This window comes from Cervus elaphus, chromosome 29, assembly GCF_910594005.1.
Source record: "Cervus elaphus chromosome 29, mCerEla1.1, whole genome shotgun sequence".
Classification (NCBI taxonomy): Eukaryota; Metazoa; Chordata; class Mammalia; order Artiodactyla; family Cervidae; genus Cervus; species Cervus elaphus.
The window spans coordinates 40,008,479-40,024,233 of NC_057843.1; the positions used below are offsets into that span (position 1 = coordinate 40,008,479).

At 44.2% G+C, this 15,755-nt stretch overlaps 1 protein-coding gene across 11 annotated transcripts in view; it reads left to right on the forward strand.

The window, feature by feature from the left end:
- Positions 1–15,755, forward strand: part of LOC122685961 (histone-arginine methyltransferase CARM1-like) — a 266,015-nt gene that overhangs the window by 122,614 nt on the left and 127,646 nt on the right. The window contains exon 3 of one of the 11 annotated variants that reach the window (XM_043891011.1): positions 12,096–12,195. The exons of the other annotated variants lie outside the window; for them this stretch is intronic. Within the exon in view, the coding sequence (XP_043746946.1) occupies positions 12,122–12,195 (74 nt within the window). The 5' untranslated portion in view covers positions 12,096–12,121. The remainder of the gene's footprint in view (positions 1–12,095; positions 12,196–15,755) is intronic. 11 annotated transcript variants of the gene reach the window in all.

The window sequence follows — 15,755 nt, forward strand, 5'->3', positions numbered from 1 at the left end:
AAAGAGGAGAGGGAAAGAGTTGGCTTAAAGCTCAACATTCAGAAAACTAAAGTCATGGCATCTGGTCCCATCACTTCATGGCAGATTGATGGGGAAACAGTGACAGACTTTATTTTGGGGGGCTTGAAAATGACTGTAGATAGTGACTGCAGCCATGAAATTAAAAGACTTTGCTCCTTGGAAGAAAAGTTATGACCAACCTAGACAGCATATTAAAAAGTAGAGACATTACTTTGCCAACAAAGGTCTGTCTAGTCAAAGCTATGGTTTTCCCAGTAGTCACGTATGGATGTGAGAGTTGGACTATAAAGAAAGCTGAGTGCTGAATAATTTATGCTTTTGAACTGTGGTGTTGGAGAATACTGTTGAGAGTCCCTTGGACAGCTAGGAGATCCAACCAGTCCATCCTAAAGGAAATCAGTACTGAATATTCATTGGAAGGACTGTTGCTGAAGCTGAAACTCCAGTCCTTTGGCCACCTGATTCAAAGAACTGACTTATTTAAAAAGACCCTGATGCTGGGAAAGATTGAAGACAGGAGGAGAAGGTGACGACAGAGGATGAGATGGCTGGATGGCATCACCGACTCAATGGACATGAGTTTGAATAAACTCTGGGAATTGGTGATGGACAGGGAGGCCTGGCGTGCTGCAGCCCATGGGTCACAAAGCGTCGGGCACAATTGAGTGACTGAACTGCACTGTGCTTTCAGCCTCTGCTTTGGGAAGGACCCCCCAACACCAGTTGTTCAGGAACTAGGCCTGAATCCATAGTATGAAGCAACAGTCAAGTCTAGCGTCTCCTTAGAGTTACCGGCCTTATACATAGGGCTGGTGTGGACAGGTCACCGCTGTCTCAGAGCCTCCGCTCTCCTGAAAGTTAGAGCCTCAGAGCCTCGGCTCCCCTCAAGCGTGCCTTGACCATGGTGGCTGTATGTGTTCGTGAAGGTCCTGCCTTGTGGCATGTTTACTCTCCCTCTCCTTCTCTTTCCCTCACAGTTTTACGGCTGCCTTTCCCAGCAGCAGAACGTGATGCGAGATTTTGTGATGACAGCCACTTACCACCACAGAGCCATCCTCTAGAACCACACTGACTTTAGAAATAAGCTAATGCTGGCAGCAGTTTATTTTCTCAAACCATTTTAAGAAGCCTTATCAAAAACTGGACTCAAAATTCAGCTTTAACTCTATACCTAATGGAAAGAATTAAAAGCAGGTACTGAAATAATCATCTGTATGTGAATGTTCATAACAACACTGTTCACATTAGCCAAAACGTGGGAGAATTCCAAATGCCCATCAACTGATGAATAGATAACCAAAACATGGTGTATCCATATAGTGGAATATGGTGAATATTGCTTATATTTATATTGTTCATAAAAAGGAGTGTAATGCTGATACACACTGCAATGCGGATGAACCATGGAAACATGCTCAGTGAAAGCAGCCAGTTACGAAGCTCATATGATTCCATTTATAGGAAGTATCCAGAATAGAAGCCCATGGAGAGAAGGCAGCCTGGTGATTCCCAGGGGCCGGGAGAAGGGACTTGGGGAGGGGCTGCTAGTGGGTACAGTGCCTTTTGGGAGGGGCTGAAGGTGTCTAGCTAGATGTAGTGGTTGCATATCATAGTGCCTGTACCAAAAGCCACTGAGTTGGACACTTTAAAAGGGTTAATAGCTAATTGTATGTTATGTGAATTTTGCCCCAAAAGGGAGTTAAGCTTTGAGTGCCAGGAACTCGAGAGGCTGAATGCACTGTTTTTCGATGCACAGAACAGGTTAGGAGCTTTATTGCTACATAATGAATAGCTCTTATTGTGTCACTTTACTTCACTTTTTTTTTCATAGACTCCATAAGTGCCTGCATTTATTTCCTTCACAAAATGGATCTGAATGATGAATGATTGCTAACACACGGTACAAGTGTTGTCCATTGTTTTTCGACCTGTTAAACAGCCAAAGTGTTCCAAATACTATATAGCTCATCTCAGAAAACAAGATCGGGGTCAGTGAATCAGCAGTCCTGGGATCTAGTTTCATATTTTCCCACTTACTAGCTTTGTGATCTTAGGCAAAGCATTAGATTTCTCTGAGCCTCAGAATTTCATCTCCTGCTATAGTCCCTGTAAATCAGTGGCCTTTGAGATTTTCAGCATTAATTCGACTGGAGGAATGTGGTAGAATCGTCAAATCAGGATCTCATCCCTGTGTTCACACACGTTTGCAAAGTTGTACAGCTGCTCCTTTCATGAAGAGATAGTTTTATTTTTTTCCTTCATCTCTGCACAATCCTTGGGATGTATTTCGATCAGTAGAATATGACAAAGATGATGTTGCGTGCGTTTCAGAGCCTCTGTCTTCATGAGACTTCTGGCTTCATTCACCCTCTCGGCACACTAAGACCACCATAATGACAATAAGCCCCGTCTAGCCATTGCAGCCATGAAATTAAAAGACGCTTACTCCTTGAAAGGAAAGTTATGACCAACCTAGACAGCATATTAAAAAGCAGAGACATTACTTTGCCAACAAAGTCTGTCTAGTTCAAGGCTGTGGTTTTTCCAGTGGTCATGTACGGATGTGAGAGTTGGACTAGAAAGAAAGATGAGCACCGAAGAATTGATGCTTTTGAACTGTGGTGTTGGAGAAGACTCTTGAGAGTCCCTTGAGAGACTGCAAGGAGATCCAACCAGTCCATCCTAAAGGAGATCAATCCTGGGTGTTCGTTGGAAGGACTGATGTTGAAGCTGAAACTCTAGTCCATTGGCCACCTGATGTGAAGAGCTGACTCATTGGAAAAGACCCTGATGCTGGGAAAGATTGAGGGCAGGAGGAGAAGGGGATGACAGAGGATGAGAAGGTTCGATGGCATCACCGACTCAATGGACATGGTTTTGGGTGAACTCCAGGAGTTGGTGATGGACAGGGAGGCCTGGCGTGCTGCGGTTCATAGGGTCGCAGGGAGTCGGACATGACTGAGCGACTGAACTGAACTGAATTGAACTCACTGGAGATTGGGAAGTCAGGTGGAGAAGTAAGGCAGTCCAGTCAGTAGCCAGTACCAACTGCCAGACTGGTGAGTGAGGCCAGGCTGGACCTTCCTGTCCAACCGCCTCTCCAGCTGAATGCAGGAACAGGAGTGAATCCAGGCAAGATCCATAGAGAAACTGCCCAGCCTTCCCACAGAGCTGGGAGAAAGAATATATTGGTTCTAGTTTAAGCTACTAAATCCTGATGTAGTTTATGGTGGTGAAATAGTTAATTAAAGCAGAGAAAAGACACATGGGAAAAATAGTGACACATAGGCGCCCAGCTTGAAGTTGATTTCCTCATGGTTTGTTTTCTGCTGTCATGTCCATTCTGCTATTGAACCCATCAGAGAACTTTTAATTTTGGTTATTGTATTTTTCAGCTCTAAAATTTCCATTTGGCTCTTCTTTATGTCATGTATTTCTTGACTGAGACCATTTATTTTTCCCTTGAATCAGTAGTGTTTATGATTGATGCTTGGAGCTTTTTTTATAATAGTGACTTAAAGACTTGCCAGATAATTCTAACATCTGTGTCACTGCTGTGTTCACTACAGTTAATTATCTGTTCCCAGGGAATTGGTACTTCCCTCAGTCTTCCTATGCCAGGGAATTTTGGGTTGTTTTACATTCATCTTGGTTATTATATTATGAGACCCTGGGTCTTGTTTAAAGCCTATAGAGAGTGTTGATATTTCCAATTGAGGATTCATTCAGCCTGGTTAGGCTCACAGCACTAGTTGATCTGCTGGGGGCTCTGGTTTCCACGTCATTTCACTTTTCAAAGCCTTCACGGTGCCATCTGGCTCTGTCCCATGTGCTTGTCACCCAGTGGTCAGCCTGGCACCTTGGTAGAGTTCTCAGAGTTTTGATGTGCTAATTAAGGTGGGATCCATGCATGTACAGTTTGAGGGTGAATGTTGGGGTTTCTTTGCCCAGTTCCTTCCTCTCCATGTCTCCCTGGCACTTTCTGGTTCCCTGGGACCACTTTTTAGTCTCTGGCCAAAAGGCTGACTCTGCCGTGCACATCCATGGCCTTGCCTAGGTATCACCGAGCAGAGAGAGGGCGGGAGAGGAGAGGAAGCAATGGGGCTCGGTCCTTGCCTCTGGAATCTGTGGCTCACTGAGGGCAGAGGAAGTGTCCCTTCTCTTATAGTGTGGGCTGATGTGATGATATGACTCCGTAAGATTTGTGGGCTGGAGCATAGAAGAAGGGAGGAAAGGGGAGAGGAAAAGAAAAAAAAAAGAGCAAGGGAAAAACTAGGATTTCCACACTCTCTTTGGGCATTAGGGGTTCCCTTCTCCCAGCGAGAGCTCTCTTGCCTGGACCCTGGCCTCCTCAGCTGGTGTGTTGAGTTCAGGCCCCTGTTGAGGGTAAGGAGATACATGGCTCAGTAGTATTTGAAATTCTGATCGTCTTCCCCAGCCTCCCCACTACTGTTGACTTTTCAGAGGCTTCAAGTAACTGCTCCATGCATTCTGTCCAGGTTTTATAGCTGTGTTTAGTGAGACAGTCAGAATGAGGTGGGCTTTCTCTGACTTACCCAAGACTAGACATTTTAAAAAAGTCAAACATAGGTACCCTGGTGGGCAAGAGAAGAAGGTATGACCAGAAATGGCCTTGTCTGATCAAAGGGTCTCATGTGTTGAGGTTCTGGGACCCTTCCTCTGCCAGTAGGCATTCCCGGTTAACAGTGAGGAAGTAAACGTTCCTACTGCGGAGGATCAGGCTATGATAGGTAGGCATGATGAGGACAGAAGGACAAAGCTTGTTTCTTTTGACACCCTACCTGATATTCAAAATTGTGGATAAGCAGTCTAACTGACCTAAGTCTTACCATTATCTTGACAGTTGATATAATTCAGCTCTCAACTGTTGGTTGCTTCTCGATGGTTTGAAGAGGTTTCTTGGAAGTAATACTTTTATTTTGGAAAATTTCTCTCCTTCTGAAATTGCTTAGTTTTAATCTCTAATCTATTTTCTTTAATCTTTAGCCTATTTTCTATATTATCTATAATCTGTTTTTATTTCTTATTGTAACTTTAAAGACTACTCCCCAAACTACTAATAATCTGCACTTGATGAGTTTTTCACAGAATCTCACAGGGATTTTGTCACTTTACTATTTCATTTGTATTTCTTTTCATCTGTGAAAACAAAGATACTGACCAGGTTTTCTCTAAGGTCACTCCCTCCTCTAACCTTATTGGATTCTATGAAATACTTTCTTCTTGCCAGCCTGGAATGGGTTTTTCTGACAGTGAAATAAAATAGGCATCCATCTGTTGGGGTTTATGAAGGTGATAACTAATGACATGTTTCATAATTAATTATACCTTTTCCCCCTCTGAATTCTGAACCAGTTTAGAAATAGACACAGATGTCAGGTAGAAGTCACAATATCAGCTTTATTGTTGGCAATGCTATTTGCAGTATGGAGCTTGGGCATGTGTCCAAAGCTCCCACCCATTTTCCCCCAAACTAAACTTTTCCACTCACTTGTGTTCTGAACATCTGGTCTACCCAGACAGGTCCAGAGCCCACCCAGCAACCTTCCACATGGGAGACTCAAGAACACATGCTTGGGCAGAGGGTAGACAGGCTGGCCTCTTCCAAGTACAGTGCTCTGCAAGCTCAGACTGGTTTCCAGCATCACCAGTCAGATAGGTCACTTCTGTTAGGAGGTAGAAAGAGGAAGGGGAGGTGAGCTCTCTTGTTTCCAGTCCTGTCCACTCCTGAAGTATCTCCTCCCCTCTGAAAACTGAGAGAACAAATTATCCCGGTTTTAATGTCCCAGGAATCCCCTCAGTCCCAGACAAACCAGAATGGTTGGTCACCCTAACTCCAGACCTACCAAATCCACAACAAACCCCAGAATGTTTTAAAGTCCTTTTTTGTTTGCTTCATCATGCTGAAGACCATACTAGAATAACCCCCTTGAGTCCATGGAGGATGCTACGTTTTCTCTAAGTTCTTGTTTTCTTGCTCATTGAAACTGATTACCTAAAAGGGCTTGGGTTTAGAATGATCATTTTTTGTTGTTGTTGTTTTCAATCACTAAGTCGTGTCCGACTCTGCAGCTGCATGGACTGCAGCATACTAGGCTTCCCTATCCTTCACTATCTCCCAGACTTTGCTAAAACTCATGTCCAGTGAGTCACTGATACCATCCAACCATCTCATCCTCTGTCACCTCCTCCCACCTTCATTCTTTCCCACCATCAGAGTCTTTTCAGTCCCAGTGGCTATTGTTTATTGAAGAACTTAGTATATGGAGGCACCACACCAAGAGCTAGCTTTTCATATACTATTTCTGTCTTAGTTCACAATGCTGTAACAAAATACTCTAGACAGCATGTCTTAACACAGCATTGATTTTTTGTAGTCCAAGATCATTGTCCCTGTAGAGCTGGTGACTGGTGAGGGTTCTTTTCCTGGCTTGTGGGCTGCAACCTTTTTGCCATGTCCTCACATAAGAGGGAGAGGAAGCAAGCCGTCCTCTGCTTCCTCTTGTAAGGACACTAATCCCACCATGACGACTCCGCCCTTGTGACCTAATCACCACCCAAAGTCCAAGTATTCAAATTCCTTTACCTTGGGGATTGGGGTATCAACCTGTGGATTTTGGAGGGCACAAAAATTCAGTTGCAGCAGTTTTTTTTTTTTTTTTTTTTAATCATTACAGCTTAATTAGAGACTAGTATTTTTGCCATTTTAGAGATGAGAGAGCTAAGACTTGGGACTGTTGATAATTTACCTGAATTTATACAACTGATAAATGAGAAGGCCAGAAGTTGAGCCCAGTTAGTGCACATAATCTCTGGAAGGGAGGTTGCTCATGGGAATGTTGGCTGAATTTGCCAAGAGAGACTTTTGTTTCTCTGGGCTTAAGGATGGAATGATTGTGGTTATTTAAAACACCCCCATGCATGTATGATGCAGCATTGTACCATGGTTAAATTTGTGAGTTTTGGAGCCAGAGAGCTGAGTTAAAACTCTAACTTGGCCACTTACTGGGCACCTGCCATAGACCTTTATCCTGTTTGCCTTGAGATCTTGACAGGTTTTCTACCATCTCTGGGCTTCCATTTCCTTGTCTGTGAGAGCAGCAGTTACTTCCTAGAGTCCTTGCAAGATCAGGATGATACACTGCATAGGAAATGCTCAGTACATGGCCTCAAATATCAGCTCAGTCCTTAGTAGCAAGTATTATTGTTATTAGCGGTCTCGGGGATGGTGCTGAAGTTTCCACCTCAGCAATAATTTTATATCTTTCAAATCTTGGTTTTTCATCCTGCCTCCTCCATGCAGTTTTAATGAAAATCCTTCCTTGGCAGGAGCACTGCTGGCTGAGAACTCCATTTGGAATCTGTCCAGGAAACTGACCCTGCTGGAACCCACTCTACTGCCCTCCTCAGAGTTTCTGTTAATTGCCATCTGGCTATTCTTAGTGTCTTTGAGTATGCGCTCGGAATAAGCAGGAAAGTCCATCCTGCTGAAGGTGTGGGGCTATATGAGCCGTAGGATTTTAATTTGGAAATGTTTTGACACTTCATTTGTCAGGGCACCAGTTGCTGGAAACTTGTGAGAGTAAGCAGGAGCCGGGAGCTTATTATTTAAAGAAAAAAAAATCATCATTTTCGGTAAAGGAGAGAATCCCCAGCTGCTTTGTGCATCCACAAGTGAGGTGGACTTAGATGGAAGGGATTCAGGGATTTAAAGGCTTAAAAGAAAACATAAATAACTACAACAAACATGCAAAGCCACCTGTTCGGATTGTCAGATGATGTGCAGATTCGCAGAGCCTGAGCTTCTGGCTTGTCCAGTGTGAGTTTTCTTTGGTGTGAACTTATCATCAGTCTGGTCGAATATCTGGACCTGATCCTGCTCTGAAATTCTCTGACTTTAAAGCACTGCTGCTGCTTTATTTGTTCAGCCTGGTGCATGAATGAGGGCCAGCCTTCATCACAGAGGGGGTAAAGGCCTCAGCACATGCCTGCCAGATAGTCATGTTGACACCTGTTAAAACAGGTCTCACTTCCTGAAAAAAAATGTTAAACTGTTTAATGAGGTATGAAGCACAGACAGAAAGCTGTACATATTTGATGTATACTACTTTATGAGTTTGGAGATACGTATACAGCCATGAGGGGCTTCCCATGTGGTTCAGTGGTAAAGAATCTGCGTGCCAATGCAGGAGACCCGGGTTCGATCCATGATTTGGAAAGATCCTCTGGAGGAGGGCATGGCAACCCCCTCCACTATTCTTGCCTGGAGAATCCCAGGGACAGAGAAGCCTGGTGGACTACAGTCCAAGGGGTTTCAAAGAGTTGGACATGACTGAGCATGCACACATGCACGCATAATACACCCATGAAACTAGCACCGCAATCTTGGCCATAACCATATCCATCATTTCCAAAAGTTTTCTCCTGGTTTCTTTATTTATGATAGTAACTATTATTATTATTTTCTGATGAGAACACTTAATATAAGATCCACTCTCTTAGCAACTTTTTTTTTTTTACAAGCTATTTATTTTTATTTTTTATTTTTTTTTATTATTATTATTTTTTTTTCCAGTGGGTTTTGTCATACATTGATATGAATCAGCCATGGATTTACATGTATTTCCAATCCCGATCCCCCCTCCCACCTCCCTCTCCACCCGATTCCTCTGGGTCTTCCCAGTGCACCAGGCCGGAGCACTTGTCTCATGCATCCCACCTGGGCTGGTGATCTGTTTCACCATAGATAGTATAGATGCTGTTCTTTTGAAATATCCCACCCTCACATTCTCCCACAAAGTTCAAAAGTCTGTTCTGTATTTCTGTGTCTCTTTTTCTGTTTTGCATATAGGGTTATCGTTATCACCTTTTTAAATTCCATATATATGTGTTAGTATGCTGTAATGTTCTTTATCTTTCTGGCTTACTTCACTCTGTACAATGGGCTCCAGCTTCATCCATCTCATTAGGACTGGTTCAAATGAATTCTTTTTAATGGCTGAGTAATATTCTTAGCAACAACTTTTAAAGTAACAACGATGGTATTGGTAACTCTAGGCACCAATAGAGGTCTAGGAAGTAAGAATGATTCATCCTCCATAACCCAAACTTCATACCTTTTGACTAATACTTTCCTATTTTCATCTCTTTTCCAGCCACTGGCAACAACCACCGTTCTACTCTGCTTCTAAGAGTCTGACTCTTTTAACTACTTCATATACGTGAAATCATGCAGTATTCATCCCTCTGTGTCTGACCTATTCTACTTAACATATTGTCCTCCAAGTTCATCCATGTTGTTGCACATGGTATGCATGCATGCATGCATGCTCAGTCCTGTCCTACTGTCTGCGACCTCATGGACCGTAGTCCCCCAGGCACTTATGTCCATAGGATTTTCCCAGCAAGGATACTTGAGGGGGTTATATTCCCTTCTCCAGGGGTTCTTCCCAACCCGGGGATCGAACCCATGTCTCCTGCATAGGCAGGCGGATTCTTTACCACCGAGCCACCTGGGAAGCCCCATGCCACACATGGCAAGATCTCCTTTTTTAAGACAGCATAATATTCCATTGTGTGTGTATACCACATTTTCTTTATCCATTCTTCAAATCCTCCACTTCTTAGCCCTGAGTATTGTTAACCATTGACAGCAGAATCCTCATTTAGAGCTGTGTAGGAAAGTGGGAAGAAAGGAAGTGACTCCTGCTAGGTGCTTTGCATATCTCCTCTCATTATAGTCCTTGTATGTTAGTCAGGGTTCTTAGCTGCCAGCATCAGAAACCAACTCTCCTTACTTAAGAAAATAAAGAACAAAAAAAGAAAAAATAATTATGCAGGTCATCAGAGAACTAGGCATGGAGGCTACAAGACCAAAAATAATTTCCAAAATCATGCTACAGAATTGATCTCTGGGAGACATCAGGGTAGCCAGACGTAGACACCCCAGCATACATAACCTCACCCGATACTACCCTTGAGTGATGTCCTTAGAACCTTTCTCTGTTGCGCTGGTGGAACCTGGAGATGGCCTTGACCTCACCAGCGTGGATTCTGTGCTGTCTGAGTCTGTGCACTGTTAGTTTCACGTGCAAAGTGCATCTTATCTGTAGCATCTCAGTCACGCCTCAGGGATGCTGGGAAAGAGCATGAGACCCCTGCAGCTTCCCAGGTTGGAGGTGTGTGCCTCCAACGTGGGACATTCCCCAAGCAAAGGAAGAAGGTTCAGATGAGAGTTCAGAGAGGCACCAAAGAATGGTAAACGCCAGCCACACCACCTGGCAAATTCAAGATATGTTATTCACCTCGTGATCTAGATAAAGGGACCAGAGATCCATAGATTTAACTGACTTGCTTTGAGACGCATTGCTCCTAAGTGGAAGAGCTATGTGCGAACTCAGGTCTGCTAGGACTGCACAGTGACTTTAGGAGCAATGTAAAGTCATTCTTCGTATGTTCTGGGTTGGTAATCAGACTGATATTTTATTTATGTGATTTTTGGAATGTGTATGAGGATAGGATGTGATTGTGAAAAACAGTCTCTGTGATACATGTACACATGTATATGTATCTGTTTTGTATATGTTTTTTGTGTATATCTTGTGTGTCTGTTTTGTGTATGTATTATATTTCCCTCTGACTTGGAGTTTGGAGGCTGGTTTGCTTTCCTAGGGCTATCATAACAAATTACCGCAAACGAGGTAGCTTAGAACAATAGAAATGTATTCTCTCCCAGTTCCAGAGGTCAGAAGTCCACAATCAGGGTGTCAGCAAGCCCGTGCTCCCTCTGAACGCTCTGGGGGAAGGTCCTTCCTCGCCTTTCCCTCACTCCTTGAGGCCGCTGGCGGTCCTCAGTGTTCCTTAAAAATGCGTCACTACAGGCTCGTCTCCGCTGGGTGGCGCTCCATCCCCCTGTGTGTCTTATGTCTCTGGGTAAGCCCCCCTCTCCTTGTGATGGCACCAGGCGTGTTGGATTTAGGGCTCTCCCTAGTCCAGTTAATTTGATACATCTCTAAAAACCATCTTTCCAAATACAGTCACATTCACGGATTCTGGGTAGACATCAATTTTGGAGGCCACTACTTCAGCCTGGTGCAGAGGCCACGGTTCACGTTAGATCGTATGCCACAGAAACTCATCCCTGAGGTTAATTCTCTGCAGTTCAGGTGAGGAGGTAGAGGTAGAGAGTGGATCTGGGTTTTAACGGATCTCTTTGGCCCCTGGAGTCCTGAGGGGGCCCCCACGGAGATTTCCTGAATGCGAGTGAGGGAAGCAGATGGTGCGTCTGCGCCAGGATTCTCCTGAGCTTGGATAGAATCTGCTCCTGTGAGGGCGCTGCAGAAAGATGCCAGAACCAGCACAGGAAAGTGCTTTCATTTGCTACGAAAGCAAAGTGCAGCTTTCAAGGCAAGCCAAGAAGACCGAATAAACAACAATCACAGACTGTTTTTCAGGGCATTTGGAAAAGAGGGAGCTAGGGGCTTTAATGTACTCGATGGATTTTTCTAGTCAAGATAACTGTGCTCCAGGCCAGCCTCTGTACCTTTCAAGATGCTGACATTTGACCTTATTCTTTTGGAAGTCAATTTTAAAATGAGTTAAGAACACTTAACATGTGATGACTGTAAGAATTTAGTGAACTGCGGCACCAGCGTTGCAGCATAGCATCTGAGTTCTGTGAACACACTGGGGAATCTGAGCTGGAAATCATCAGCACCGCAGGGGTGTGGTTTAGCTGGGCTTGTTGGGGTGAACTAGGTTATGCTGCTCTAACAGTCAGCCCGCAGACCTCCATGGTTTAAATCAGTAGAGCTGTATATATTGCTTGTTTAATCCACTGCGGGCTAGCTGAGGGCTGTATTTTGTCTCATTCTCACCCTGAGACCCAGGCTGAGGAAGCCGCCTCCATGTGTGTGACATTCCTGTTGTCAAGAGAAGGAGCGTGTGGCAAAGCGCACGCCTTGTTCTTCAGTCTTCCTCCCAGCAGTGACCCATCTTAACCCCTGGCGCATTACCTGGGCCAAAGCGAATCATGTGTGTCCGACTCTTTGCAGCCCACAGACTGTAGTCCACCAGGCTCATGGTCATTCCTGATTTCCAAAGGGCAAAGGATGCAGTTCTGCCATGTGCCATAAGGAGAACCAGAAATATCTGGTAAGTGGCGCTAATAACTATCATACTAGATGCCACTTTTGCAAAATCATTAAAGAAGGCACAGATTGCCTAAGGTGAAATTCTCAGTGCCTCAGCCATGCATGGGAGGGAGTTAGGAAAAAAAAAAGAACTTTGTTTTCACTGATATGGCTTTATTGGTTAGCTTACTATTAACTTCTGCCTGGTGGAGTCCCTTCCCACAAAAGGCAGTACACTTTAAGAACATCCTAGGGTTGGATTTCTGAACCTTTCACATTCCGTATAAGACAGTGGCATGAAAGGCTAATTTGCAGCAACTGCTGACTTTGTTATTTGTTACTGACTTTGTTAAAGGCTCAATACAGCAGGAACTTCTAACGTAGATGTCTTTGTGTTAATATCAGCTTTGCAAGATGAGAATGTAAATAAAGAGAACCAAGTCAATGAAAGCAGTTAGATTTGACAAAGCAAAGTCCTGTACTAGAACCTGGTCTTCTCCAGCCCTGAACCAGGACTTGGGCATCAGTGAACCTGGAGCGTCTGCCTGTATCTTCTTTTTGCTTAATTCCCTAAATCTGAGCTGTTGACACAGTCACTCCACTCCAGAGTAGTAGCTTAGGTTTAGAATGTAGAAGTACAAAAACCCAGAAAAGACAGAATTGAAGAAAAATGTCAACAGACGTTTTATTTTGTTTAATAACTGTTTTCTTAGCCTCAGATCCCCAAATCACAGATCATGCAGGAAAGGCTTATGTGCTCGGACTGTCTTAGGGAGGGCAGTCTCCCCAGAGCAGGAGCAAGGCGGGGGAAGAGGGAGAGCAGGTGTATTGGGGGGGAGTGTTATTGAGCTGGCCCACGCTTGATGAAAAACTGAATGCTCGGTGTCATCAGACATCTTCAGAGAGATCATACGAAGCCACTTTGTCTTCAGAAAGTTCATGGGTGGGGGAGGAGAATGGTTTCTCCATTGGCTGCCATCTCCCACTGGTGGGCCGTGCCCCCACAGGGTTACCTCCCTTATCTCCAAGGTGCATCTGCATGCATGCCAGATGGGGGCTGTAGGGCCTCAGCAGCAGTAGGAGGCAGGGGAGAAAGCACATGTGGCCCAAGTGAGGTGGGCATTGTACCCATGCACAGCGTGAGGGACAGGAGAAGCCTCTGCTGCACGCTCTGTGAGCGGCAGCAGCAGCAGCAGTGAGACAGCTCCACTTTCCAAAGACCAGCACGAGCAATTTCTACAGCCACGTGGCTGGTCAGCAAGGCAAGCGGGCATTCCACTCTAGCTGCAAAAACTGAAGATGTTATACATCACCTCAGCCAGGAACCCAGAGTCAGTCAGGACCTTTTCTTAGACTTTCCAGTTTCCAAATTCTTTAGTGTCTATGAACCCAGCATTTTTGCGGCTCTTCTCTTTCCCTTTGTCCCACAGCTGATTCTTAGTTCTCATTCTTACTGTGTCTTTTCTAGAGTATTGCAGATATTTCCAATTAGTTTCCCTACTTGTACCAGTTAAGATAACTTTGGCCTCAAATAGGAGGAAATCCTATTCAAATTGGCTGAAATGCTGAAGGTAGTGAGATTCTGAGGTGTTTTGATCCAGTTCCTCTGAGCATCACATTTAAATTTAATCATTTCCAAGAAGGAAGTAACATCTTTCTTGTGTGTCTGTCTTAAAAGACATAAAATTTTCCAGTAGCTCCCAACAGACTTCCCCTCTGGTCTTATTAGCAATATTGTATTACACACAACATGTATAAAAGCCATCACTGGCAAGAGACAAAGAACCACTTATGATTGCCCTGAACCAGTCGGGCTCCTTTGTTTGGGACTTGTTGTTGTTCAATTGCTCAGTTGTGTCCGACTCTTTGTGACCCCTTGGACTGTGGCACACCATTCTTCCCTGTCCTTCACTATCTCCCAGAGCTTGCTCAAACTTATGTCCATTGAGTCAGTGATACCATCCAACCATCTCATCCTCTGCCACCCACTTCTCCTTTTGCCTTCAGTCTTGCCCAGCATCAGGGTCTTTTCCAGTGAGTCAGCTCTTTGCATCAGGTGGCCAAAGTATTGGAGCTTCAACTTTAGTACCAGTCCTTCCAATGAATATTCAGGACTGATTTCCTTTAGGATTGACTGGTGTGGTCTTGCAGTTTAGGGGACTCTCAAGAGTCTTCTCCACCACCATGGTTCAAAAGCATCATTTCTTCAGTGCTCGGCCTTCTTTATAGTCCAACTCTGACATCCATACCTGACTACTGTGAAAACCACAGCTTTGGCTAGATGGATCTTTGTCGGCAAAGTATTGTCTCTACTTTTTCATATACTGTCTAGGTTGGTCATAGCTTTCCTTCCAAGGAGCAAGCATCTTTTAATTTCATGGCTGCAGTCACCATTCTCAGTGATTTTGGAGCCCAAGAAAATAAAGTCTGCCACTATTTCCATTGTTTCCCCATCTATGTGCTATGAAGTTACGGGACCAGATGCCATGATCTTAGTTTTTTGAATGTTGAGTTTCCCAGGCTGGGACTGGGGATGGCTAATCACACAGAGGGGCGTAAATCACAGAGTGAGGTTCTGATAGGAAGGAAGAAGGGACTGATGGTGATTAGAAACTTCCAGTGTCTGCTTTGCTATCTCTGATATCTTGCCCTCCAATCTATGCCACACTGATGTTGCTGAAATCCAACTATGAAATAATTCTTCCACTGGAAACATTTTTATGGTCCTTCTTTGCTTAAGGATTCAGTCCAAGCTCTTAGTGTTGTGTACAAGACCATTTACAATCAAGCATCACCCTTTGCTCTTGCGCTGGTAATTTCTCAACCATTCGCCCAACTTCTGTCTCTACCACACACATCATGCTCCTGAGAAAATTTGCTGCCTCCCGGACATGACAGGGAAGCCTGGCATGCTGCAGTCCCTGGGGTTGCAAAGAGTCGGACATGACTGAGTGACTGAACAGCAAACATGACTGGCTCTGTCATTCATTGGTGCCTTCCATATGCTTTCAGCTTGAAACTCCTGCCACTCCCTCCGTTCACATGACACACATCAACTTATCTGTTGATTTTCACTCTTCAGATCATCTCAATGAAGTCTTTCCAGACTCCTTAGTAGAGCAGACCATTCCTCTTTCATGCTTTCATTGTGCCTGTTATAGAATACTATCACTGCTACTAGAACACACTATTGTACTTCTCCCTACTAGACAGGTTATTTTCATCTCTGAATTTCTAGCATCTAGCAGTATTTGGCACAACGGGTAGTAGGAGTCACTTTTGATGTCTGATGAATGATTGCGTGCCAAAGGGTTTAGAGCTGAGTGAGCTTGTCTGAGTCTGTTGGCAGCATATGAAGGGGGATAATCACGGGGAGAGAAGCTGAGAGTGATCAGCATCTCTGTATTTTCCATAATAATAGAGAAAAGTAGTTGGAAAACTGGTAAAAGGGTGGTGAAAAGATTGGTGATGAATTTATCTGTCCTCTGCCAGAAGAAATAAGGTGGGATGAAACAAGGGTGCTCATAAGTATTAAATATTCATTATTTAAATACAGGCAACCTTTTTGTGGAAAGCCAGTTT